The 27,918-nt window shown below is 38.9% G+C and overlaps 2 protein-coding genes across 2 annotated transcripts in view; one reads left to right on the top strand and one right to left on the bottom strand.

Moving 5' to 3' along the window:
• Window positions 1-259: 259 nt before the first annotated feature.
• RAG2 (recombination activating 2) lies at window positions 260-2,428 on the bottom strand. The gene has a single exon (XM_008919958.2). It carries the CDS (start codon window positions 2,417-2,419, stop codon window positions 812-814), a length of 1,608 nt encoding a protein of 535 aa, XP_008918206.2. The 5' UTR covers window positions 2,420-2,428; the 3' UTR covers window positions 260-811.
• A 12,317-nt stretch (window positions 2,429-14,745) lies between these two features.
• Window positions 14,746-27,918, top strand: part of CUNH11orf74 (chromosome unknown C11orf74 homolog) — a 30,345-nt gene continuing 17,172 nt past the window's right edge. The window contains exon 1 of the mRNA XM_018082013.2: window positions 14,746-14,893. Coding sequence (XP_017937502.1) covers window positions 14,791-14,893 — 103 coding nt within the window. The 5' untranslated portion in view covers window positions 14,746-14,790. The remainder of the gene's footprint in view (window positions 14,894-27,918) is intronic.

Raw genomic sequence — 27,918 nt, 5'->3', positions numbered from 1 at the left:
GATTTCCCCATGAGTAGGTGAAAAAATACAGTCATTTTTATTAAAAACTTTATTAGGTTACTAGATTTTTTAAAATACAAACACAAAGCAGTTGATGAGCACACTACCTTTAAAAAGAAATTTGATTTATACTGTGAGATGATATTCCTCAACTGTAGGCAAAACTGACATATGATCATTCAATACCTCTCAAAATAAAAAATTAATTATCCAGCATTAAATGCTCCACATGTAAGCTTTCCATAATGGAGTTCCCTGAAGAAAACTGACCTTCAATGTCTGAATATTTCATTATTTCTGACACAAGGGACTTATTCCACTACTTTTGTTTAAGACCAGAGTAATTAGTCTCATTTTATTTCATTACACCAACAAAAAATTGGACTAATGCAGCTATAAATTAGGTGAAATATTTCTAGAACTACTAAGATAAAAAAGTAAAATGGGTAACATAATGTTCTTTATGGACAGATGCTAACAGTACTAAGTACATGGGATAATGTCTCATCCTACCAGCAGTTGCATTAAGCTTACTGGGGTGTAAGTTATAGCATAAAATACAGCATACAGTTACCAGTATCTGACTGTGTGTTTGCACAATTCCCTCTATGAAGGGGTTCCTATCTGGAGATTACAAAAATACACATAAGAGACAGAATAAATTAATGAGCTTTGAAATGTAAGAGAAACACTGAGATAATTGAAATAACAAGATCTCTCCAAGCTCCAATAACCCACCCTGCTTCAACCATTACTGTCTTTGACTGTGATTTCTTTTTCTCCCAGGTGAATTCAAATCAGCAGTGTAAATCTACTCAAACAGTCTCCGAAGAAAGGACTTTTTTGTGGACGTTGCTAACTTCATGGTTTTCTTTTTGCGCAATGGTTTCATGGGTTGCTTTTTCAGGTGCACCACCTTTGGGGGAGTTTGTAGCCCTTTATTAAGGTCAATGTGCTTGTTGCAGAAGTACTTGACATTTGCTTCGGAGAGATATAGAAGCATGGTCTCTGAGAGATCCATACATTGCGCATGGACCCAGTGGCCAGTCCCGCTGGAACACAGGATCATTGCAGGCTTGTTGAGTTCTGTCGAATAGAAAGGGACCCAGGAGTTAATGTCAATATTGCAACTGGCACAGCAGGTGATCCAGTAGCCCGTTTCTGACTCATCTTCTTCATCATCCTCATTGTAAGTGTCAGTATCATCAATGTCAAAGCTACTGGCTTCAGCACTAAAACAAAACTCCTCCGAGTCTTCAAATGGAGTGGAATCTCCAGGGTCTTCGCTTGATGTCTGACTGCAAATTTGTGTTGTCAATTCTTCTTCCTTGTCCTCTTCTTCTCGTTTGCATCTCAAAATGTAGAAGTAGTTTGCATCTGAGATTAACTGTTTGTTGGCCCCTGGAATGCCCAGCAATACAGACCCTTTGCCCATATCACAGCCAAACCATATTCTGCAGTGTTTAATATCTGGTGTCCACTCTGGGCTCTCCCTTTTAACAATCTTTATCTTACTGTCTTCCAGAACTATGGTGTTACACACCAACCGTTTCTCGTTGTCAGAGTGGTAGCCACCGACAAGGACAAATTCAGTATCACTGATTTGAGTCACTATAGCACTTGACACTGATATCCCCCCTGGCAAGATGGTGCAGGTCACAGATGGGCTGCCCAGTGGGAGATCAACTTTTAGCTTGTACAAGTTGGGGCACCTGGTGTTATTTTGAAGTGAATGGCCTCCCAAAATGTAGATCGTATCATCTCTGGCGATTGAAACGTGGAAAGAAAGTCCATCTTGAAGCTCTGGAAGCATGTATGATGTGCAGCATCCAAACTCAAAATCAACAAGAAACACAGATGGCAAACAGTCAACTACGCTGTTCCATTTTTCAGTGGTTCTTTGTGCAAGAGGAGTATACGATCTCCCTCCAAATATAGCACTCATGCTTTTTCCCCGACTATGAACTACACTAATTGTATGCCCATATCTACCTTCAGGGACATCTCCACCCAGGTCTTTCTCAATGCATTGGAACGTCATTTTCTTGCTATTTTTGCTTACCAGACTTATAAAGTAAATCTTATCAGAGAGGTCATTGTTAGGTGTTTTACCACCATGGATGATATACTGGTACTCATCAGACTTTGCATTGCTTCTGAGTGTGCAAAGAGCAGGGTAGCGGAGAGGGGGAAGGTAACATGAGTCTTTGGAGAAGGCGGCAGGTTTCATTTTGAGCTCATTCTGCTTTATATCGAGGAGGAAAACACCAGTGGGGCAGGATCTCTTTGGCCATCCTTTCTGCCCAAAAAAGAAAACATGCCCATCAAAATTCAGGAGAGAGAAGCCTGGCTGAAGCAAGGATGAGTTACTGACGGCTGATAGCATCTGCAGTGACATTTCATCTGTCGACTGGGCCATATTTTGCCTTCGAAAAGAAAAAAAAAACAAACAAAAGAAACAGATCAAACATGTATTATACCCTATGAGAATTATTTAACAGTACTTGAATAAATCGTATTAAAATCGCGCTTCAGCTCACACTTTAAGAACTGAAAAGACACCCTTTCCTGGGACTCAAGAGATGAGTCAAACATGAGCTGTGTGCCAGTTATGCGGGATTTTCTACAAATTATGGCCTTTTGGCACGGAAATCACCGATGCGCCGCCAGCGCTACGCTTGGGCGATCCCCGGGACGGGCGCGGCCGCTCCCATGGGAACGCGGCCCCGCGGGATGCTGGGGTCGGGAGTTCTCGTTGGGCTGCCCGGCTCGGGGCCGCTCCGCTCGGCTCGGGGCTGCACGGCCGCCAGTTGGCTCAGCCCGGGCGTGGGGCATCTGGCCGGCGGGGTGAGCGGGCGGCGGCGGGTGAGTGTGGCGCGGGGCCGGGCGCTCTGCTGGCGGCGGGATTCGGCTCCGGGGCGCCGGGGGCGGAGGGAGCAGCCCGGCGATGCCGAAAGCCGGGCTGTTCCTGCCCCTTGGTTGTCCCGCGGCGGGAGGGGGTACCACGCTGGAACCGCCCGGGGAAGGGGCCCGGATCCCCGGCCTGGGCGCCCGGGAGCCGCGTCTGCCCGCGGCACCCCCCATCCCGCGTCCCGAGCGGCTCCGGTTCGCCCGGAGCGGCAGGAGATCGGGGGACTCCTGCACATCCAGGTCCCTGGCCAGGAACATGCCCCAGTGCCCTGTGGCCAGTGGGCTGAAGTGCGTGCACAGCCGATGCAAACTTCAGTTACACGGTTTGCAGGGTTACAAGGGGGAGAAAAAAATAAAAGTCAAGATTTTTTGGATACATTTAGAAGCGGTGATGCCCGCTCTGTTTCTAACCGTGCAGGTATCCCTGAAGCGGCAGAGGCTGTTAGTGCCAGAGTGAATCACACTTGTGCTGAACAGTCCACTCAGAGATCTGGGTGGCTTGCGAGTCTCCTTGCGGTATGTTTTCGATGTGTGGTCGAATTCTTTATCTTTCACGTTTACTATTTGCTCATGCTTTCACGAGTAGGTTTCAAGGGGTATCTTTTATAAACCTGTTTGTTCAAAAACCTAAAAGAGTTCATGTAGTCAGCCTGGGTAATAACACTGAAAGAGTTTTGGAGAGCACAGATACCAGGGAGGGAAATAACTGGCCTATTCATTAACACTGTCCTGTGGTGACAGCAGAGACGTGCCTTTTAGTAAATGTCCAAGTTCTCTGTCCCAGCCTTTGCCAAATCCCCAAAATTTAAAGGTGTGAACTAAATATTAGGAAAAAACCCTAAATCCTTCTACATTTTAAAATGTAATTCCTTGTTTTGAAATCTTTAGAATTCATATTGTCCTTGTTCCTGCTTTTCATTTTGCTGTAATAACAAAAACAAGACACAGAGGATTTCTTTTTTAAGGAAGGATCAGTATCTTCTGGTTATGTGACATCAGATCTCGGGGAATCGGGAACAACATTGCATACAGGAAGAGTCACTGTAAAAACATGGGAACTGATGACACTGACTACATCAAATTGCCATGTTGTACCATATTCCTGCACTGCCTGCCCGCAAACTGGTATGCAAACTGCTGTGCTAAAATATGGATCTGCAATGGAATGCTTTCAAAAGTGAGATGTGCTTAGGCCAGAGCACATAGACGGAGTAGGTATAGCCGTTACTGAGTCCATTTGAAAAACAATCCATGGAATAGCTGTCTTACAAAATTGGATGTTGTGGAATCATCCAAAGATTATGGTCAAGTTCTGTTCACTGTGCCAGTCCTAATGCCTCTTCCCTGAAGGTAGTAGTTTTTTCTACATTTAGGTTCCTTTTCAGAAGTACTGCACTGTAAGATCAGTTATAAGTTAATTAAATTAGTGAACCCTGTTCTGAGCATGTCAGTACACACAGCAGGTTTTGTTCTTATTATGCATGAAGAAAGATTTGCCAGGTTATTTACCTTCAGGTGATATGCTAAACAGGAATCTCTGCTGCTTGTTCCTTACAAGGATTCAAAAATGGTGTCAGAGAAGCTTGCACTAAATTGGGTTTACTGGATTAGATGTCCTTTGTCTCTTCTTTCATGTTGGTTAGTTACTTCTTTGTTTTTACAGGATCTTTAGAAAAGTAAAATGTCCTCCATACTGAAGATGCCTTAAGAAAATTAGTGTTCTTTATGATCAAATTAGTGTTCTTTATTGTGTAACACTACTGTTCTACATTTGATTGCTGGTTTATATTTGAAGTCTAAGATCAGTGAAAATTATTAAAAAGTGAGATTGATAGATACAAGTAAATAAACACACTTAAACACACTTCCTCCTTGTCATCTCGTAATATTTCTTGAACTTTACATAAGCAAGCAGTTCAGTCAGTAACAGAGAGAATATTTATCTGAGATTTTTGACAGACATGGCTTCTTAGGCACTTGCTGGAGTTGCTTTGGCTTTCTGTGTTTTTTTCATGCTAATTACAGTGTGTTAACACAGCGTGGTTGCTCTTTGGCTATGCTGACCTCCACCTCTAACGTTCCAATACCACTGGTTCCTTTGGGCTTGTCTGACCCTGAACAGCTTCAGGGAACCCAAAAGGTAAAACTCTAACCTCATAACCACAGAGTTTAAAGTGTTTTTGGTGGTTTTATGCTCAAAACTGTGTCACTGTGGAGTCGGATTAGCATTAGAGTTAGTGCAGAGGGAAACAGATGCCTTTGTTGTGGTGCAACACAAGTTACTGGGGAAAAGACACTACAAGAAGATAAATAAATAGAGAAGGGTGGAATTACCAGTTATGGTGACTTGAGTCATGCTTCATCATATTTGGTGTTTTTATAAAAGGTAAAGCTGCAAGGATTATACAAATATATGAGAATCTCAGCATTACTATTGTAACGCCTGTATTTGAGAAGCAGTAGAGACCCGAGTTAAAAGCTAAGCTAACAGAAAGAAGAAAACTAATATTCTTCCCTGTTTTATTTTAAAATCAAACAGTATTTTGAGCAGGTTTTTTGGGGTAATAGTTGTTTGTATGGCAAGATGACAATACAAGGAATTCAGATTTAGGTAGGTTCATTGGCAGATACATTTACAGAAGGATCAAATGAAGAGAGAAGGTGCTTTTTAAAAACACTAGCTAATGTAATTTGAAATTTGCTTAGTATGGAAATAGATGGATATTGTTACAATTTTGTGTGGTGTATCATTTCAGAACTATAGTAAGTGTTCACGGAGAACAGGATGAATGTCTTTTAGAAACAAGGGTTAGGATTCAGTCACCCGAACATCAAGTGACGTTTCATATACCTTTGGATATTCTTCCTTGCCTTCTAGCTTCTGCTATGGAAGACAAGTTTCCCATTGGTTCTGTGTCCCAGGTCCTATAAATCTAGGGTTTATAAAATGTCACTAGATTACAACGTTTAGGCACTGAGTCACTCCCAAGCTTATTGTCCTTTTTGGCTCCATGTAGAAATTGTTTACCTGTGTGCTTTGCCTGTTACCTGATTAGGCAACAAAAACATTCTAATCAGGAGAACAATGAATAATCAGTGCTGCTGTTTGGTGTGACATCTCATATTTTTTAACGTTAAAAGTAACGTATTTTTAATAATTTCACGGTAATTTGAATGCTGGCAAATAATGAATGATGAATGAGTTGACCTTATGAACTGTAGCAAACCCAAAGAACCTTTTTTCATTTACATAAAGATAAGATATTTGAGCAGTTCTGATTGGACACTGAGAGAATGGATTGCAGGATAGCATGGAATCTTAGTTGGTATATGCCCATTGCTGACCATTAAATTCATTAGTTTGCAAGTATTTTTAATTTGACATGAACACAAATATTTATGGTAGGATTAAATTTATTTGGCAGTATTGTATTCTTTTTCTCTGACTGATCTGCTTTTTCATTTCCAAAATGGAGAAGCATACCCCTAAAAAGCAAGTACTGTTTCCAAATTCTCTACAATCAAAATCATATCCAGACACTCAGAGAGCTCTGAAGTCCTCCATAAACAATCTTAAGGAAGGAGGTTTTTTATATAGTATTTCTCCAAACATATACTGAGTGTATCAACCAAGTTTGCTTTGGGCAAAACAGTAATTTAGACATACCTGGCTGATAGTGGTTTTTTGCGTCCTCCGAAATCTTTCTGTGTAATTGGGATTCAAATGTGAGCAGTTTGAGGAATCTTCTCTGACAGCGCAGGGGGCTCGTGGCAAAGAGAGACAGCCTGATGGAGGGGAATCTATCTGCTTAATTTGCAGATATACTCCTGAGAACTCGGTCTGCTGTGGCTAACAGGCTGTGACTGTTTTTTTTTCTTTCCTCTCTTGTCTTTAGATGGCACAACAAGAAACCCACCAGCCTCCAGAAGCTTTAACTCTTTGCAGTAGAACAAGATTAGAGTGACAGAAGATGTCTCTTAGTTAGATTGTAAATGTCCGCAGCATACGCTTCTTTAGGGTTTAATTTTTTGTACTGTTAAACCTGTCAACCTCGTGATCTTTTTTGGAATATTTCAGTCCTATTTTAAAACGTAATTTAAAGTAAATTTTGAGTTAAAAGAAAAAATAATTTTTATAGCTAGTAAAAGAAAACAACTCTTGCTGATTGGCATATTGCTTCTTTCCCCAGGAGTGCTCTACCCCGAGTAAGCAATGACATTGAAACAGAGCAAAGTAAATGACAAATGCATGCAATTCAGTGAGTGAGGGCTGACTGAAAGTCCAACTTGAAGTCCACTAAAGTAATTAGAAATGTCTTTTTTTTCTACTTCAGTGGCCTTCTGATCAGACCTTAAAAGACTAATAAAACTTTGCACCCTTCTGTGGCATTTTTCATCAGTTTCACAATGCTTTTCTCCAACAAAAAGTAATTAGACTCTGTGAAGTCCTCTGGGAACATGTCCTTTCAACAGCTAGCAGTGCTGGGGCACAGAGGATAAGCTGCTTGCATAACATAGCACAACAAATAAACAGAGAAACCGTGAAAACAATTCACTCTTCATAGCTCCCTGCTTTTGTTTTCCTGGCCCTACTTCACCCACTCCTGAGTTACAACATCTGCTGCACAGTATTTTTGAAATATCTCAACTCCCATTTGAAACTGCTGTGAGAATAGAAATAGAAGGAAATGGAATTTGATTAGTACAGCAAAGCAAACATACCAAATGTTTGTGAAAATTGTCTTGAGACTTTGAATAACTGTAATGCAGATAGGATGTGGTGATGTTTCTCATCTGAAATACAGCAGTGCTAAGGCACTGTGCTCTGTAGCATCCATATAGGCTTTTTACTTCTTTACTGAAAAAAGATGAAAGGAGACTGTACTGCAGAGTTGAATGCTGAAGAACTTTGCCCAAATTTAAAGGCATTCAGATCACATTTATTTTCAGTAGGGCCTAGATAATCTTGACAGCTTCTTTTCTAAGTGTTTGACATAGTCTGACCTTTGTTTGGGTCTGTGATCAAAGATGTACTGGAAAAAAAAGATACAAATGTTTAAGTGAAAAATCCAACCCCCAAATTGTGTCACATTAATATTTTACATTCATTTTACTCTCTTTCTGCCAGTTGATGTGCCTTATCTTTAGAAATTCTTTTTCCAATTACTGTGGTTGAGAAGATGGAGAAATTAATATTTGTTGGTTACAGCATGTCAGTTTTGGATGAGGACATGATCTGTCCAAGCTGGTCTCTGTAACTGTAATGACGAAGTGCTTTAGAAAAGCTGCAGCAAGTAGCTTCAGAATAATGTACTTACAAGGTAGGAAAACCGTGTTCAAAACTGTCCAGGTCATAGCAAGAACATCTTGGATTTGTATCCCGAATTCAACTAGCAGAGAACCCATGTGAAAATGAATAAATAAACTTTTCCTTCCCAAATTCTATTTTAATAACATTGACATAGGTAGTATGTTTTCAGCAGATTGCTCTCTGTTATGGAAATGCTTTGTTTCACTTGATTTTCTACAATTAATTTCTTAAAATAATATGTAGTTTGCATCTTCTTCATCTCAAATCATTCCAAATTGCATTGAGATATTTCTAGGCTTTTCAACATATTTTCTACCAGTGAAACAGAGTCATCTCTGAGCTGGAATGTAGGTGGCTTCCTGTGGGTTGCAGTAATGCATTCCAGCTCAGCAGGGAAAGAGAAGGCTGCCTTACTCATTTGTGTAGGGTTTGCCAGCCAGAATGCAAATATGCTGGATATTTAGCCGGGACACCCAGGCTGAAACCTGTGAAAAAGGGCATGGGGAGTACAGCATCCTACAGTCTTCAATTTTCTGTCTCATCTAAAAGCAACAGTAAACAGTATTTAAGATGTGAGGGAGAGGGTTTTATTTGGAGGTCTTATCTAAAATAGCTGATTGAATCCAACTGTGCGTTGACTGTCAAATCCAGGATGATCATCTTCCAGGGTGCAGTGGCTACTGTGGTTTGGAGGAAACATTACCCTTGCCATAGGCCTCTAGATGGTCTTTAAAGGGTGCAGTGCTTTTGAAGCCATTGAAATTCATTAAAAAAACTTCTGCTCAGGTGTGGGACTGATATATTAGCACTGAAATCAAACAGGATGAATGTGCTTGTTTACAATTAAAGCCCTTAGATGTAAAAGCTCATATGAGCTGGGCACAAGAAGCATATGTTTTTGTCCATCACAGAGGTTGGCTCTCAGGCTCAGTAATGCACTTAGGCAAGCAGATGCAGCTCCCATCCACACAAATTGCTGTTGCATTAAGTGTGTACCCTTAAGGCCTCCTGCGGAATGCAATGGCAAACATCCAGTTGATTTTAACGGGATTAGCTGTTGTAGATCACATTGAATTGAGAGATGCTGGAAGGAACCTCATCTGAAAGGTTTTCTCCTTTGCAATTGAAACTTTTAGTTTGTTCCCTTAGTTCAGTTGACCTACACCTGCTCATGGGCACAGCTTGCTGCTGTTGGGTTCGCTCCAGGAGCTCTGCCTCCCACAGGTGGTGTGGGTAGCAGGGAGGAGGAGGGAGGAAAGTAAGGCAGGACAATAGGGCAGGGAGGGCTTTGTTTTGCAACTGTAGCTTTGCAGATGTCTAGACAAGAAGGAAACGGTTGGCTGTCTTCAGGAAAAAGGGTAACCTTCCTCTGCTGACTGACTGAAAATGTTTTATGTCTTTCTTGAGCAGGAATTGAGGTTAGCTCAGTTGGTGAAAACTTGGTGCTAATAACTACAAGGTCACGGGTTCAATCCCCTATGTGCGCCATCCAGCTCTTGTTGGACTCAATAGTCCTTGTGGGTCCCTTCCAACTCAGAATATTCTGTACATTTCCAGAATCACTCCTTTCCCTTTACCCTCTTTTAAAGCACCACCCTGGGATGTTTGTTAAGGTAGCAGTCCGTATCTAACAACAAGAATTTGTTAAGGACAGGCTGGAATTCCAGCTCTGCCTGCCTCTTTGCACCATGGGAGCTGATGATCTACACTCCAGGCTCTGGCTCTAGCTGTGGGGAGTGTAGGAGTGCCCTGGTAACATCTGCGTTTGTTAGTGAGGAGGAAGCACAGCTTTCTGGGCCATTTGTGAGGAGTGTTCCTAATGAGGCTGTGCTTTCACAGTTGCATAAACAACTATGATAGGCTGCCAAAAGGGCAATCCTGCATCCTTCCCTTTTTCCCACTGCATGTTCCCACTGTCTGCTTGTACAGGCACGATCATATAGCTGTAAGGCAGATCAGGAAATGTGTATTTAAAACAATTTATGCATTTGCTCAGTTTTGCTTCAGGTTTTATATTGGAAGTTTATATTGTCTGGCCAAGAAATGGACTGGAATGAAAAACCTAAGGGTGAAGAGGAAGAGAAGGTGGTGGTGGCTTTTTTGGGAGGAGCCAGGATCTAGATAAGCTTAAATTGATTCTTACGGCACTCATCTGATACAGGCTTATTCTTTTTGCAAAGGTACTATCTCATTCTTCATTGCTGTAAGAATATTGTAGCAAATCCATACTCCTCTAGAGTCTGATGATGATGATCTCATTCTTCATTGCTGTAAGAATATTGTAGCAAATCCATACTCCTCTAGAGTCTTCATCACTAACTAATGTGGTAAACAGCAGTGAGACAGCAAGGAGTGGAAATCACATAATTTTGCTCCAAAATTAACTAGTTTGCTCTTGCAGGTTGAGTTTACTTTAGTAACAATAAAGGACCTAACAATATGGGACCTAGGTCATTTATTTTGTGTGACTAAACCAGTTTTCTTGAGCAAGCTTTACACAAGTATTCTAGTGCATATATTACGTGGGATGACCTCTCCAGTACCGTTGCCTAGAGGGCAGAGTGGGATGTTACAGGGTTTTTTGTAGGAGACATCATGCTGTTACATAGCTTCTGGAACAGGTTGGAGGGGACTCTAATGTCCTGAATCATAGTGTGCTTTCTCATTGTCCTTAGTAAACAGGAAGCATCTCTGTTTTTGTACTTGGTCTCCTGACAGTTTATTACACTCTTAAGACTTGCCTGTACATCTGCGGTATTGCCAAACTATGTGAGAAGCCAACCCTCAGGGACAATTTCTGCATTAGCAGCCCACCTCATCACTATGACAGCTACTATGAGCTAGTTGCTGAACTAGCCAGCCCAAGAGAGTCCCCAGAATCAGGATCTTCAAGTAGACTGACTTGTAAAACCTTTATGGATGAGAGATGTTTCAGAAATGCTTGTCGCTTAGGGTTACTTTTATGAGAGGTTACTTAGATCTGAAAAATGTAAAGACCCCTTTGAAAAAAGCTGGTTGTGACAGGTATAATTACTGTGATAGTTTTATAGGGGAAAAAGGATTGAGCAGGTACTCTGGTAACAGACTGTAAGATTTAAAATAATGTCTTTGTGTTTAGTCTCATTTTTGCAGACATAGATTACACAATCTTGATAACAGGTGTACCTAGTGGGTATTTTTCATGAACCTGTGAGTGATCGATAATAAAACTTTATGAATAACCCTATTTTTTAAAATTGAGAGTGAATTCTGGGAGAGCAAATTCGTAGCTTGAAAACCTGACTTGAGCCTATGCCAGAAATGCTAGTGAGATATTTTTTTCCCAGAAAAATAAAATTAGAGAAGATTTTACTGAGTTTGTAGAGAGGATTAGCTTACTGCTCCTTCCATTTAAAAATTCAGAATCTTGATTTTTTTTCATTGCCTTTATTATATTTAAGAGAAACATAATAAAGCACTTGAAAATGCAGCATAAACCAGGAAGCCTATATTTCACCACATTTTGTATTGTTTAATAGAACTAATCACTGCATAATTGAAATCATGCTAATATTCACTTGACCTGCCTCTGTGATTCAATACAGGGCCCTCTGATTTGTTCTAAACTGCTGGAAAGAAGACTGCATTTTGAGAAATAAAATTGATTTTGCACTATCTGCTGATGATCATCAAGGCTTAATGAACAATTACCTCAAGAAACCTCATTAAAGTTACTTGGGTGGATGAGCAGGAGTGAAATGCAAAAGGAGAAAACATAGTTGCTGTTTGAATGCAAGAATGATATTTGACTCTAAAACTATCCAAAGCCAACATAGGGAAAGGATCAGATATTCTTACCTTACTTGCCTTGAAACCTCCAAGTTAGTTTGATGCCTTTTGGGAAAAATAGGGTAAGTTTTTGATTTTAATAATAGCTACTCTCTAGCAGAACAATGCAGTCATTTCATTCCTAGTGGTGTCATTGTATCCACTTTATAAATTGTGGGGATTCCAATCCGTTAGTGTACATTTTTTTCATGACTATTTAAAGAACTCATTGCCTTGAGGCTGTGAATTGTGTGATTGCTGAAGCCCTTTACTTATGTAGAATTTACCGGTGAGCTCCTTAGCACACGTGAGTCTTCTTGTTATCCTGGTTTCAGCTGTTCACATCAGAAAGCTTCTCTGCAACTGACACAGCGTGGTATTCATTTAAGAGAGACTCGGGAATAAAGTAGGTGGGAGGCAGCAGAAAAGCAAAATGAAATTAAAAATACCAAAACCTTGGTAGGTTGAGATAAGTTTTTGAACACTATTGTACCGTTCATTCTAACCATATGTTCAGTTTCAGGGATAGTAGATGTTCTCCAAATACCATCCTCTATGCTTGCTTTCATTTAGGGTGATGCTATAGCGCCCTGAGGTTCTTCAAACTAATTGAAAACGGGGGACAGGTAGTTTCAGCTGCCAGTCTCTCCTCTCTATTGTTTGAGTGAATGGCTGTTTTTCTGACAGAACCTAAGCTGTCATTAGGACCTAGCTGATTTTTCTGCTCCATGAGGAGATGATTCTGTAGACCTCAATAACAGCTGTGCAAGGGAAAATCTGGAGTGAAGTTTCCTAAGTTCTGTAGGAAGTAGAGGCTGCACGGCAGAGTAAGAATTGAGATGTGTAATTTTGGTGCCACCTGATCTGGGTGCTCAATCTCAGGCTGCTGATCCAGTGGTTGTAAAGCATGGTATTCACTGAGAAAACTGTCTCAGCTTGGTTAAGGATACAACTATTCCCCCAAACTGCATATTAATTTTCTAGTTTCCTAGAGCATTTTAGGATGAAGTAATCTAAGCTTTATTGTCAGCCCTCCACTGATCTGTTTTCAAGTCATTTAAACTCCTGGTGCCCCTTTTTTTTTAATCTGTTATTGGGAATAATATTTGTTTGCTTTTCCTCATGGGAGTATTGTTAAGTTTATTTCATTAGTGTTTATAAGGGGCTTGGAGATCCTAGACACCAGATGCCGAAGAAAAACAAAAGTTTGTTATTAACATTTTCTTAATTAAATATATATATATAATTTTACAGTAGCCTTACAAATCACTGTGTTATTTCATATAATGAAATTACCTTAAACAATGATTTTAATAATTTAACCATAATGATGAATAGAAGACATTGCTTCCCTCTCAAACCACTGTAATACATAAATCACTCTGAGAGTCTGGTGAATTATATTCTGCTTAGTCAGTCCACAGAGAGATTAATGCTGATTTGATTTTTGTAAAACATCAGAAAACTTAAACTTTAGGTCATGTGGATATGCGTGTATTTTTATATCTTCAGAACATTAGTCTTCCTTACAAGCACGCAATCCAACAAAACTAGAGTTTTATATTTGAAATTATCCTTCATTTTCCTGCTGGGGTCTGAACAATTCTTTTTAGATCTTATATAACTTTAAAATCATGTTGGCAGCTTTTCCTTAGTGTAGTTGATTTGAAGTTTTACTGAAGAATTAAGCTTTCATCCTCAAAATCCACTTCTTAATGCTATGTTAAATCAAGAGAGGAAACAGAGGAACACAGGCAAATCAAACACTTAGTGTATAATGCATTTTTGCATCTTGATCATGTTTATGTATGCAAACTGATAATTTGCATTTTTTATTTAAGTTACTACTCTGTGAGACAGTGTGCCTGTTATGTGTGTCCATGCCCTCACCTATGTTTTTCTGCTTACAGTAGTGTGGACCCATGTGTATCAAAAATTAATAGTATAAGTAACTGTTTAGGATCACACAGCTTTTATAAGTAAGGGTCAAGGTTAACTTCAGCAAACTTCACCGTGAGCTCTTTCAGGGCCGTTACTTCCTGTAGAGTCTGGTTAAGTGATGAAGATCAGCTGGAAAGCTGTTGCCGTGTTACTCTCAAGTCAGAAAAGCCTCTGTGGGTTTCCCTTAGCTCTCATCATTTGTTCCCTTCTCGAGAGTGGTCCTCCCCTGGGGCTGCCCCTTTCCACCATACTCCCCTGTCCTGTGTGTTGTCTCAGCATACACACACATGCCACCGTGATTTAACATGCTGTTCAAAATCTGGGTTAGTGGCTCTGATGGTACAGTGAGCAGTGCATCTGGAGAATGATGGATTCAGTCCAAGTTTTGAATGTACAGATGTCTCAGTTGTTAAACGCAACATGCTAGTGAGTGTTGTTGCTGTTTCTGTACAGAAGGCAGGGGTTAAAAGACTGAACAACTTAAAATGAGGGAATGAACACCACTGAGAGAAGATGGCACTTCTGTGACCCATATTACCTGAGGTCTTAAATTCCAGGCATAGACAATTGAAGTTTCTCCCTTTGTACTTAAAATTTCTCTGTCTGCTTGAATTTTTTGGGATCTGTGTAAAGTTCCACTGACAAGATCAGAACTTCACTAGGAGAGAAGAAAAATTTGACTTTCTGCTGCCCATCTATGTGAATTAGGGACTCTTCAGTTGATTTGTTTTTTGCCTGCAGATACATATGGCTCTTCTCTTTCTATTGCAGAAGCAGCCTACTAAAGCAAATCCACCTGTTCGACTCTCAAGGTGAGGATCATGGGAGAACAACTGTTAGAGAACAGCATCCTTGATCAATTTATTAATAGCCATGAGCAGTCACATGAAGAGTTTCTAAATACATTCACCTGTCTTTTGAAAGGTATGTAACTTCCCAAATCTCCCCTTAGAAATCACAGACAGAAGGGAAGGTAAAAGGAGAAGCAGTAGTATCTAGTGTTTTTCTGCTTCTTACTTGCTTTGTGACCTTAGGCAAATCCTTGTGATGCTTTTGTTTCTCCGCTCAGCAGTGGGAACCCTAAGGACAACTTTCCTTAGATTGGTTCACAGACTGCTAAGGTAGGTCTGTACTGGTGGGTAACCACGTTTTGCTTGCTTTAGGGTGGTGAGGGAATTATCCTATGGAAGGATAGATGTTTCATAAGTACATCCTGCACTGTTTTGCTTGAAAAGTTTCCATAAGAGAAGAACCTAATTAAAGTACTTAATAGTATGAGATGGCCGAGGTTAGGGGTTTGCAAAACTTTCACAGGTTTACTAACACTAGCCTGCTGTGCTATGCCTGCGTGTTTGCCTTCTACAATGTGATTGCCTTCTGGGATTAAACAACTACCTGGAGGGATGAGGGGAGAGCAGTGGATGTTGCCTACCTCAACTTCAGCAAGGCCTTCGACATCATCTCTCACAAAATCCTTGTAGACAAATTCAGGAAGTGTGGATTGGAGGAGTGGGCACTGAGGGGAATTGAGAACTGGTGGAACGGCAGAGCTCAGATGGTCATATTCAGTGACACAGGGTCTAGTTGGAGGCCTGTCACTAATGGTGTCCCCCAGGATACAGTACTGGTACCAGTCTTGTTTAACTTATTCATTAATGACTTGGATGAAGGGGCAGATGCGTCCTCAGCAAGTGTACTGACAACACAAAGGTGGGAGGAGTGACTGATAACCCAGAGAGCTGTGCTGCCGTTCAGAAGAACCTTGACAGGTTGGAGAGATGGCAGAGCAGAACAAAGGCAAGTGCAGGGTCCTGCATGTGGGAAAGAATAACCCCAAGCACCAGTACAGGCTGGGGGCCAACCTGCTGGAAAGCAGCTCTCTGGGGAAGGACCTGGGGGTCCTGGTGGAAAACAAACTGTCAATGAATCAGCAGTGTGCTCTTGTGGCCAAGAAAACCAGTGGTGCACTAAGAAGAGCATTGCCAACAGATTGAGGGAGTGATCCTGTCCCTCTAGTCAGCTCTGGTGAGGCTGCATCTGAAGTACTGTGTCCAGTTCTGGACTCCTCAGTGCAAAAGAGACATGGAGCTCCTGGTGTGGGTCCAGCAAGGGGCGACAGAGATGACTGAGGAACTGGAGCATCTCACTTAGGACAGGCTGAGGGAGCTGGGCCTGTCTAGCATCATGAAGAGATGACTGAGAGGGGACCTCATCAATGTATATAAGTATCTGAAGGGAAGATGTCAGGAAGATGGAACCAGGCTCTTCTCATTGGTGCCAAGCAATAGGATAAGAGGTAATAGGCAGAAACTGATGCACAGGAAGTTCCACCTGAATATGAGGAAGAAGTTCTTTACTGTGCGGGTGACTGAGCACTGGAACAGACTGGCCAGAGAGGTTGTGGTGTCTCCCTCACTGGAGATACTCAGATTCTATCTGGATGCAATCCTGCGGACTGTGCTCTAGGATGACCCTGTTTGAGCAGGGAGGTTGGACCAGATGACCCACTGTGGTCTCTTCCAACCTAATCCAACTGTATCCATTCTGTGCCGACCTAATAGGTAACTTGGATGAAGGCACATCAGATTAGATGATTGGGCTGAAAAGGTCTCATGCTCTGCAGATGAAATAAAAGGTGGTGCTTAACCTTGATCTCAGCATTGCTTAATTACAGGATTGGAATTCTGTAGCTCAGGTTTATTTCTTTTAGCCATTTTAAGTCCGGTGCCGTAAAAATAAATACAAGCTACCCACAAATCTCTTTACCACCACTTTGCACTAAAAATGATGTTCTCATATTATTGCAGAAGCACTGTATTTTTCAATTACATCATGTGGCATGCTCCATTGATTGGCATTCAGAGGTCTGTCCTGTCCTTGTCCTTCAGGCAGAACTAAGTGTCAGTCACAGGCACTGAACAGAAAACCTTTGAGGGGGGGGGGGGGGTTGAAGCTGCCACAGAAATAATCTTTTGGCAACTTTCTGTCTCTCCTCCCTATGAAAAATAGAAGAGCAAGGAGACACTGGGAAATGAGATAAGAAGATTGAAAATCCAGTTGTGGTCTTATGTATGATTGATACACTGGGGATAGCTGCTATTGTAGAAGCATGCTGCTTATCATGGTGCTACTTGCAGAAAGCTTCATGTGTTTCAGTCACTTTCATTGTCACTATAGCATTTGCCACTAAAATTGTATAAAAGGTAGAGCTTTACCTGAATCAAATGCTTAGAAATGCAGGTATGATGGTATAAACTAAACAGCTCAGCTTGTTTTCCTCCTACCTTCATTTTCCTTTAAAAATACCCAAGGTGCTAGTTTGCATTATGAACTAATGACCTGCAAAAATTCCACTTAAAGCATAAGGCATTTTAGCATCAGAACAGTGCAAAATATTTTATAAAATATCACATTGTCAGTTTCTTAATTTTGCATTTGAAAAATAGTCATTTGACTTTATTTTTTTTTTTTTAAAGCAACTTACCTGGTAATAGAATCCAGAAGTTTTCACTTTGGTATAATGAGATCAGATATTTACTGTGGAGATATATTTGTGGTTACTGTCAGGCAAAAAATCTTACTATTTTCAGATTACCTCTCTAAATTTTGCCTTGATAATGGTATTGACCCCCACACCAAATCTTTGTACAATGAGCATTAATGTGAGAATTTGCAGTTCTACCTAATTAGATATGGAGATATGGAGATAGCTATTTGTATACACAAATAACCAAGCATAAATATATAGGAGGTCTTTAAAAAAAATCCTTGGAAAACATTGTCATCTGATAAATTTTTGTTTGTCATAACATTGGAAACAGAAGATCCCCCCACAAAACTAATTGGATCCTATTGATTTCACAGGGTAACAGATTTATAGAAGGTGATTTTCACTTGCTTATGAATTTGTCCTAGGTCTGTATTTGGGATTGCAAGGATATTTTCCCCAGCATCTCCTAAGAATGTGATGCCCTAACAATTGTTTAATTTTTCTTCATAAATTACATTTGCACACAGTAAAACTGTAAAGAATATATCTTGATATAAAGACCCAAGCATCCTTGACTGTTCTGGCCTAGCTTAAAAGAGCTAAATAGCCTGGAGTGACCTGCTGTGAACACATTAGGATCTTCTGCTTAGAGAATAGTTTCATTCTTATAAATATGGGAAAGAGTGTAAACGAATTTTTACATTCCTGACTTCCATTTGACTTTTCATGAATTGCTAATATCCTAATCAAGAAAATCACAGTTTTAGAATGTTTTTTTGGTATTTGAATGCGTGACCCTTGACTACTTCCATTCTTCCTTGTTCTATATTTGAAAAGATATTCTCTTAGTTCATATAGAACAAGATCTGGAGTCAAAATAAGTCCTTCTAAATTCTGTATAATAGATATCATGACATGTGTATGGTGTAACTATCACACAGATAAGTTATAACTTAGTTCGACCATAAAATTATATCTTTGATATGGGAATTTAAACTTCTTGATTAAATTTCCAAAAAATCCCAATGATTTTGTTCCTTAAATTGTGCTTGCTGCAGTGAGAGAATGAGAGTTCATAGACTAATTGATAAGTAAATCCTATAGTAAGACTTTTACATCTACAGATCTGATGGAACATGGATAAACATACATAAATGTATTTTTAAAAGTCTGACCTCAGCATTTAAAACATATATGCTCCAACAGAACATGACTTATATATCTTGAATACATAATATTTAAAAAGCACTTCCTCCATAAGTGGAAAATTTTTAACCCTCTTTTTATTGATTCTGTAATGGATGGACAGTTGAGGGCTAGGTTAAGATTCTAGTTAAGTCTCTTATTTTTCCTACTTATACCATCCAAAGTGTGCTTTTTGTCATATGGATAATAACAAGGTGAATAGATAGGTGAAAGGGCTGGTGAATCCTTGGGAATATAATTTAGCAATTAAAGCACAGATTCAGAAAGATGAAATTTTTCATGCTCGCATTTTTCAAGCTTTGCAGAAGTTTTGCATCTGGAAAAAAAAAGACCTCCTCTTGTGGGAAGTCAGAGCAAAGATACTGGTAAGACGAATAAGTGTTTTAGTCATTTATTTTAATACATTAATTTGTGCTGTTCTTAGAATCCCTAAACCCCCTTATGCTTATGCCAAGTTATATATTTACTTTTGTTAGTTTATTCTTTTAGTTTTGAGTATAAAAATAACCTGAAGATAAAACAGTCAACTGGCTTTTGTCTTGAGACTGTACAACTCCACTATGTTTTTTAAGTACGGAGAAAAATTTTAAGACTGATTTATTGATCGTGCAGTTGAAGAAACCTCAGAAGAGCTGGATTTACAAAAAAATGGATGATTCAGATTTCTGTAGATGTGGTCAATGAGCGGTATCTTCAGAACTACACATTTCCTAGAACAACTTTGGAGAACATCTCATGAAAATACACCCAACCCTACTTTCAAAAAAATTCCCACAGAGTACAAAAGAGTTCAAATCATAGGAAGAGTGTTTGAAATCTGGTGGAGAGAACTATGATGTCCAAAATTAGAAGGCAGCATCTGCTCATTTTTCTAAACTCAGAGGAAGAATGGGAAATTAACTGGAGCATAAAATATCTCATTTGACCATCTGAAAAAAAACTACAGAAAAAACCCCAAATCCTCCAGGCTTCAAATTCTTCATCTAGATTTTAAGTTACTCCTCTCCCACTTCTGAAAATACAGGATTCTGGATCAGTCAGCTGCACAGAAAAATGCTGCCATTAATAAAATTCTTACCCAAACCCAAGTTTAAATTTGTATTTTTTTCCATAGTCTTGGGCAGTTGACCACTGAAATTAAATTAATTCCATTCCTGCTGTTCATTTTACTCTGTTTCATATACCTCACACTGCCTGGCAGTGCATTGAAGTCCAAGGACTTTGATCAGACCCATCTAAGCAAACGAAACCTTGGATATAAACTTCATAGCTTCAGTGCTGTTGTTTTGGTGCTTCTATGCCAAACAAACTGTCAAGTGGAGGAAGTTTGAAAGTGACTGACCACTTCTCTGCTTCCAGGTGGCCTGCAAGAGCCATTTTCTGTGTTGTGATCAACATCCAGCGAAAGCTGGGGACTGTATTCAATTCACAGTCCATTTGATGGTAGCTCTCTGCTGCTTTTTTTCATTAACCACATTCAGGAAAAACAAAAGCTTTCAACTTCCTGTATAAGTGTCAGTGGAGGCACTTTACAAATGTGAGTCTTCACAGCAGAAAGCATAGCAGAAAACTATATAAGAAATGACAGTAAATTCACTTTAATTTTAAAAATGGACCAATAGGACAATGCTAACCCCAAGTGAAATTTCAGCCTATGAGTGTATTTTCCAATAAAAGCAACTAGACAGTTCAATAAAACTAATTAAATTAATCTGTCATCCCCATGGAACTTAAACAGGGCATGAAATAGGGGAACAGCATCAATTCAGAGCTTTTTATTGATGTGTTGTGTTGGAGCATTTGATAGAATTGGTTGGGAGACAAAATTTGCAATTTTCTATTGATCATAAATTCAGTACCTATCTCTGTGTAACCTTTATTCAATATAGTATAAAATCAAACATCATACAGAGCCCCTAAATGTCGGAAAAAACCCAGACGTAGAGATGCAAATTTAATAGATTATGTTTGAAATAATAATGGCTGATCTGTTTTATGGATATTTTTTGTCCTGGTATTTGCTGTGCAAGATACTTCATCTCCATTGTATAGACAGAAAAAAAATATGCCTAAAAAAAGGGAAATGACTTGTGTTCATTGCACAGTAGCTCACTGGCAGCAACAGATAAGGACAGAGGCACTCAGACTCCTGGAAACTTGGTCAGCCCTTCAATAATAGTGCTTCCCTGATAGCAGTTTTGGGTTTTTTTTCTGTGATGTCTTTATTAGTAAACAATTTCTAAAGACTGTTTCAGATAAAAGAAAAAAAGCATTTTCATTCTCTTGTATAACTTAGATTTTCTAGAATATAGGAAGGGGAAATGTTTTGTGATTTTGCTGTCGATAGCTTGATAAAGGTTCCATCATATAGTGACATATTGGCAGTGATTGAATTCTGTAGTACTATAAAAAGCAGTAACAGAGTAAACTCTTGCTGTACCTCATCACCTTGTCTTGAAAGGCATCGAAGTGTGCTAAATGCAGCTGTTGGCTTAGTTTCATGTCATTGCAATGAGGTGAGGAAGCTGTCTTTTACAGATGTGGAAATGACACAGAGCAAATAATGTCAGAGATCAGAGCTATATATAGTGACTTAACAGGACAATCAGGAAACAGAAATCAAGTGACTTCGCTTCCAATTTGGTGCTGAACTCTTTATAGAATTGAGTGCTTTTCTGTGTTCAGTATAAAATCAAATACAATTGCCTAATTTCAAGAAAGTAGGTATTTGCCTTTAAAAAAAAAAACAACAACCAAAACCAGACCTTTTAAGGATGCTTTAATGTTGTGATTATTATGTCTAAAATCAAGTATTTTCCTGGGCTCTCTGACATTTTATTAGTTTGTTCCCACCTACTGTAATCTTTTTATGATATTATTTGTTAAGAAAGGAATAATTTGTATGGAGATGTCAGATGCTTTTAATTATATACAATTCACTTGTTTCTTACAGCGCTTGTCTACTTGCCTACTAGTGCTGAATTCTTCTAGGATGCAAGTACACAGAAAGTTTTCATAATTGATTCTGCCCTGATTTCTTAGTATATCTCCTGCTCTTTTAAAGTGCTCCCCACATATGTATTTAATGTAGTTCCTTGTGCTGAGAATGACTTTAAGGACATTTGTGGTTTCTTTGACTGTAAAAAAAAATAAAAAAGCAAGTCTAACAAATGCAGTGCTTATTTAAGAAATAAACTCAAATACATTCTGTTTTTCTTAGCTAAGCTTCAAAGTATGGCTTAGTGTAGCCAAAAATCAGAAGTCTGGAGCTCTTATATATTGAAATAGTATTCTCCAATTAGTTACTGTCTAATTTAAAGCTCTTTTAAACTGTCCCTGAAATGGAATTTATGAAATATAACAGTATTTGCATTCTGCAAAGTACAGTGTAGATTTTCTGAAGCTACTGGAAGCAGGCCTACCTTTATCAACTGGAAAAAGTGTTACAGCTTTTATATCCTCATACTCTCTCAAATTATAGTTACAAAATACTATCAGTTGTACAGCCTCTGCCTTTACAAAGCTGTGCTTTTCCCCCTACCACATAAACACTCTTGTTAGAACTAGAAATCTGCTCTAGTATGTTGGCATTGCTTGGTGGTGATAGATATCACTTGATCCCTGGTGTATACTAAGAGGTGTAGCTCCCTTAATAGGACTGTACTGGTTAATATCCACTGAGGATCTGTTCTAGTGTTTCTCCCATGGTTTTCTGAATTCTTTTTAAGATTATTTTTCATCTTCCTCTGTTGGAAGAAGCGGGATTTTGCTCATGAAGGCTACTGAAATTATCAAGTAACTGACTACATTAGTGTTCAAATGGAGAAGGTATCCAGCAAAAACACTGTTGAACTGTGGAAGAATCATACTTATTTTTAAATGATCAGTTGGTGTGAATGAGGTATAAACAAGAAATATTGCCCCTTTTCTAACACTGAGACTATTTAAAGCACAACAGAGACATAGATATTGATACAGATAAACACTATATAAAACCAGAACATAGGTTCCATTTAGTAAAAAGGGAGAGAGACTGATACAGTAAAAGAACAGTTAAACTTTTGAAAATTAGGAGTTCAGTTGGTTTTAGAGAAGTATTAACTCTAGTACATTAAGTTAGAGCAGGCATGTGAGCATGGCTGAAATATACTTGAGAGTAGCAGTCATTCATCTTTCCCCTGAAGGAGCACACACAAGAAAAGTCCTTTCCTAAATGATTTTTAAACATAGTAAGTATTCAAAAATAACAACCAAAAGTAACAATTAGGACCCTTTTAGGTGAGAAATAGTCCCACTGAAATTACTAGTCCCGCTCCATGGACTTATCCTAGCTGAGGACATGGTGTAGTGAGATATCCTTAAAAAATTGGCATAACTTCGAAAAAAATTCAAGGCCATATTACTGATTATAGTAAAAATGACCTTTTTTGAAGGAAAAAACCCCCTAAACAATACTTTCTGCAGATTAATTGTTATTTAATTTGTTATTTAATCAGGATAAGATCAAAGAGCTTAGACAAAAAGGCTGCACCAGCTGAATTTTTGTGTTACAAACATTAACTTGCACACTCAGGCAAGTATTTTAGTCAAGTTATTTTCTTTGCTGTATAGATCAAGTTTGACAGAGGAGTTCTGCTTCCTCAGTGCTACTGTGAGATCACTGTCATTGAAATTAGTGAGGATTTTGGTGGAGTAAGATTGGAATGGGATTTACAGGAACGCAGGTAGTTAGGGGATAGCCAATTCAAGTGCTGAGGGTGGGCAGATATGACACAGTATCTATATTGCATTGCCTGCTTCTTTGGGTGGCAGCAGGAGGCTGTGCCCTAAGACTCTTAAAATAGGACTATGTGATGAAATGCTCTTACTTATGGACAGACATATAGAACCTTAATACTGAAATCCTCCGGGTACTTACTGTATGGGATACTTCAAGTTTTTGTGATGAAAACTTGGACAAACTGCATTGATTTACAGAGATTTATGCGTATAAATACACAGAAACAGTAAGATATCTGGAGAACATAGAATGGCTTTTTTAGGCTAAGTAACTTCAAAACACTTTGCTCTATTCTCAGCAGGAGAACATACAAGCAGAGGGAGGCTGGAAGCTTTGGTTGGATTACTGCAGAAAATCTGGGGGCTGCTTTGATTGTGTTATCAAAAATTGATAGAAGGCTTTAAAAATTGTCTTCCCAGCAAATTGGATTTTAAGCCTTGAAATTTCGTTTTTTTACCTTTTACAGCTTGTCATTTAGGGTAGATGGACTCAGCGCGGTACAACGGTTTACATAGTTACAAATAGGTAAATACAGGACCTTCTACAGTATTTTACCACCTTGTGAACATGTCAAAGTGATATTTTATGGAAACATTTCAGTGACAGTCTTTATTCTTGTTTTAAAATGTGGTTGTTTGCTGATGATGGGTTTGAAGAATGGAGATAGTGAATGAACATGAAATTTGTACTTGTGACCTCTGTTCAAGACAGTTATTATGCTACTCTGATTAAAATTGTTCTTTGTTCAGGAGTCCTGTACAAAGTCACTGTAGTATTTGAATCCCAGGTTTTTCATCAAAGCATAACTTGGAAGGGATTTAAGGGATTCACAGGCCTTCTGCTGGCCCTCAGTCCAGGATTTGAAGATAAAAAAGTAAGTTGGAACTTATAGTAGTAGCTTTCCTGTATGTTTTTTTTGTTGTTGTTTTATAGTTAAGGGGTCTGTTTATAATTCTCAACCAGTTTTTGTTTTTGGAATGAATTAATTCAATTGAAAAAAAGGTGGGAGATATTTAGTAGTTTGTATTGTTTTGTGCAGTGTGTTATCCCAAGCCAGATTTTCTATGTTATGTTACTGATTGCTCTGTCTGGTCTGGCTTTGACATGTTTCAGACCATGAGACTTTTATCATTCTTCTGGGACTACTATGTCATCTAACAGATTACACTGACAGTAAGTTTTTCCTGAAAATACAGGTAGCTCTCTTCTCTGCTTTTGTGATATGTGAATCCAATATTCTTTGAAAGATGTGAGTGATCAGTGGACATTTTCAAAAGATTCCCTTCCAAATTGGAAGACAAAGAGAATTTTAAGCAATATCGAGGATAGATAGCAGGAGAGAAAATAATTTATCAAGCTTCATATACTTTCTGATACAAACGTGTTTCTGAAGTGTGCGCCATACTCTTTGGTGACACACCATTATGATGGATACTTCCCTTGAGAGACTCAGATATACTTTTCTAGAGACCTAAGTTGGCTTCTTACTTCATTTTTAAGATACAGACAGTAAATTGTCTAAAAAGTGAGACAAAATCTGTCTGCAGGATGAATATGTGAATCTTTCCATCATTTCAACTTTCTTCCTCTGCTACATTGTTGTGTTTGTATCCCTTATTTTTGATTTAAGTCACATGTTGTGAAGGCCGGTGTTCTACAAAAGGATCTTGGCAGGTTGAGAGCTGTGACTGTGAATAATGAGTCAATTATCACTTAGTCAGGGGAAAGGCAGAGTGATTCGCTTGCTGGCTTGAATGTGATCCTTCCTTCTTCCCCTTTTTCAGAGACAGGAACAGAAATGGTTGAAATTCAGAACACTAGCAAAGAAATACATCTGTGATATTTGTCTGCTACTACAGATTGTAGTTTCCTTAACTTTATAATAACTTATGTGTGTTGTTTTTAATAATATTTTGTAAGATCATGACTGTTATCTGTTTCAAGGGAGCCAGTTAAGTGATACATGCATTGGGAAGCTGTAGGAGTCAGTAATTACTTTGGACATCTGAAGGTGGATCTCACTGGTCCTGAGGCACCGTGCTTGAGGCTAGCAACATAATGTTTAATTTACCTCCCCCCCTTTAATTTATATGGCATGGCCTCATTATGCTCATGGTTGCATAGTTGATATTCTGTCTGCAGACTTGCTTTTAACAACTGCTTTGGGTTGCTTAGGCATTTTTTTTCTGAATTTTTCTTCACTTGCGGTCATTAATCTAGTATCACATTGCAGTTGGAATGTTTCATCAAAAGTAATGTTTAATATTCTGTAACCAAATAACTCTGCAATGGCCTTAACCAGAAAAAGGTTTCTGACAAAAGTTTATGACTGATCTCTTAGTAAAAGGGATAATGCTTCTAGTTGTAGTCTGGGAGTTGGTAAATGGCACATAAAGACTATGAATGCACTTGATTTCTTACCAGCTCATTTAATCTATCTAGCTTTTTAGCTGTGACAATAGCTCAGCTGTCCAGAAAATATATAACCTAATAAAGGAAGTTTGTCAGCTCATATGTACTGCCTAATTATAACTGCCCAACTATGTGTCATAGGTCTTTTGATGCTAAAAATGATATTTTCTTTGGAAAATTCAGAACCTGTATTTTCAAGAAGAATGATCTGATTTATATCCCAGAAGAATGACCACAGTGGTATCCAAAATAAGCACGGGCTAGTACAGGAATATCATGTTTGTTCAGAGTCTGTCATCTGTATGAATTATGTTGCTGATCATTCCAGTGATGATTTCTTTTGTCTCTCTGTTGGTCTGGCTGACAAAATTGTATGGCTTCTGGAAGCTTTTTATCATTTCTTATACATAAATGCTCCTGGTGTGGACAGGGAGGATACTGGGTCCTCAGTCCCTCGTTACTCTATTGGTCTGCAGATGTTTGGCTGCAGTAATTCACCAATATACACTTACCTTAAAATACACTAATATCCTTTCATGTCTTGTCAGTCTTTAAGATAAAACTTGCAAGTTCTTTGTATAAAACAGGATGTCCATCCATGCTTTACTACTACAGTAACAAAAAATTGAAGCTTTTTGAGATAGCCATTTAGTTCTTCCTATGAAGTAGGGTGACTGTAAAAGTCTCTTCAAATAGTGGGTAATGATTTTAGCAGTCAAGAATTTAAAAGAGGGTTTCTTGTCTAATGCTGCTTCATTTCCATAGCTTGAAAAAGAGAGTGTGTAGGAGGAAGAGATTGCTCATATGTACTGCTGTATCCAAATATTGTTTTAGGAAAGTACTTGCTAAAAAAGTAGTGAGAAGCCACATGTCACAGAGTCCTGGGATTTAGGAATTATTCAGAGAATCCATCTGTGATGTGAACATTAAAATCTGTTTGCTAGATTGCTCTGGTCTGGTGCAATTTTCTTTCTGTGAACCTTACTTTATATAAGAGTGTGGACTTCAGGTTATACCCAGTCTGCCAGTCCTTTCTGTGTGTCACAGTAACGGCAGCACAGAGCTGTCCCAGGGTATTAAGAATTCTGCCGTATGGCTCAGTGTAGTAACCCCAAGGGCATCATTAGTACTCTCCACAAGAATTACTTCAATGCTTGTAACATATAATTATGCTTTAGAAATGCACTACAGTGTTTCTTGTTGTTGCAAAGCGGATTTTTTAAACCAAACCCAAAAAACTTAATTGAATGAGCATTTGTTTTTCATTAAGAGAATATGGTGTGAAGTTTTTTTGAACTGATTGTCCTGTAGCTGCTTCATATTTGATAATGGGACTTTTAAAAGAAAAAGTACTGCTTTTTTATTTTGGCCATGATTACTATATTTTTTGCCATGTTGAAGGGAAAAAACCCAATTATACAGCGTGGATTTGGAAATCCATACATCCATGCACATACTTGTCTGTAAGCAGCTCCTAGATCCAGCCAATACTGTTGACATTTCATTTGATGATCACCTAGATGTAACCTAAGTCTTTGTGCCCTGGGGCCCTGGCTGGTTGGACAGTCAGAAGCTCTTATAGTTGTCTTAATTTTGCTGTTGTTGTCCAAGGAGTTGTTAAAGGTCTGAAAGATGTCAAAAATTATCATTGAAATACTCAGTTCTGTTTCTGAATACTTCCCTGTTTTCATTGAGGACTCAATTAGCCACTATTGATGTATAAAATAAGCCCAAGAGAAGTTATTCTGATCTTCTGTAAATACACTGTCAAAACGTTTTTCCAGTCTGTCTTTCAAGACCAAAGGAATTTCTTAAGGGAACAAACCCTGCTTGAACATCTATATTTGTTCTTTAATTTCTGGGCCTAAACTTTTGGCAATGAAGTATCACTGGCATACTGCTGTTTGTTAGTCTGATCCCAATAAAAAAGTATTTAGTTGCAAAATTTTCCCCTCAGATTGCTGAGCATTCTATAGCTGTTAAACACTGAAAGCAACACTGTGTAAAGAAATGAGGTGTTTTACTAACTAAAGACACAGGAGTTGAATTATAGGACCTGTC

The sequence above is a fragment of the Manacus vitellinus genome, unplaced genomic scaffold, assembly GCF_001715985.3.
Source record: "Manacus vitellinus isolate BGI_N305 unplaced genomic scaffold, ASM171598v3 scaffold_59_pilon, whole genome shotgun sequence".
Lineage (NCBI taxonomy): Eukaryota > Metazoa > Chordata > Aves > Passeriformes > Pipridae > Manacus > Manacus vitellinus.
This window is presented reverse-complemented; position numbering and strand designations above follow the sequence as displayed.

What these genes read in the sequence shown, in the direction of transcription:
- RAG2 (XM_008919958.2), bottom strand. Translation starts at nt 2,419, where the DNA reads ATGGCCCAGTCGACAGATGAAATGTCACTGCAGATGCTATCAGCCGTC.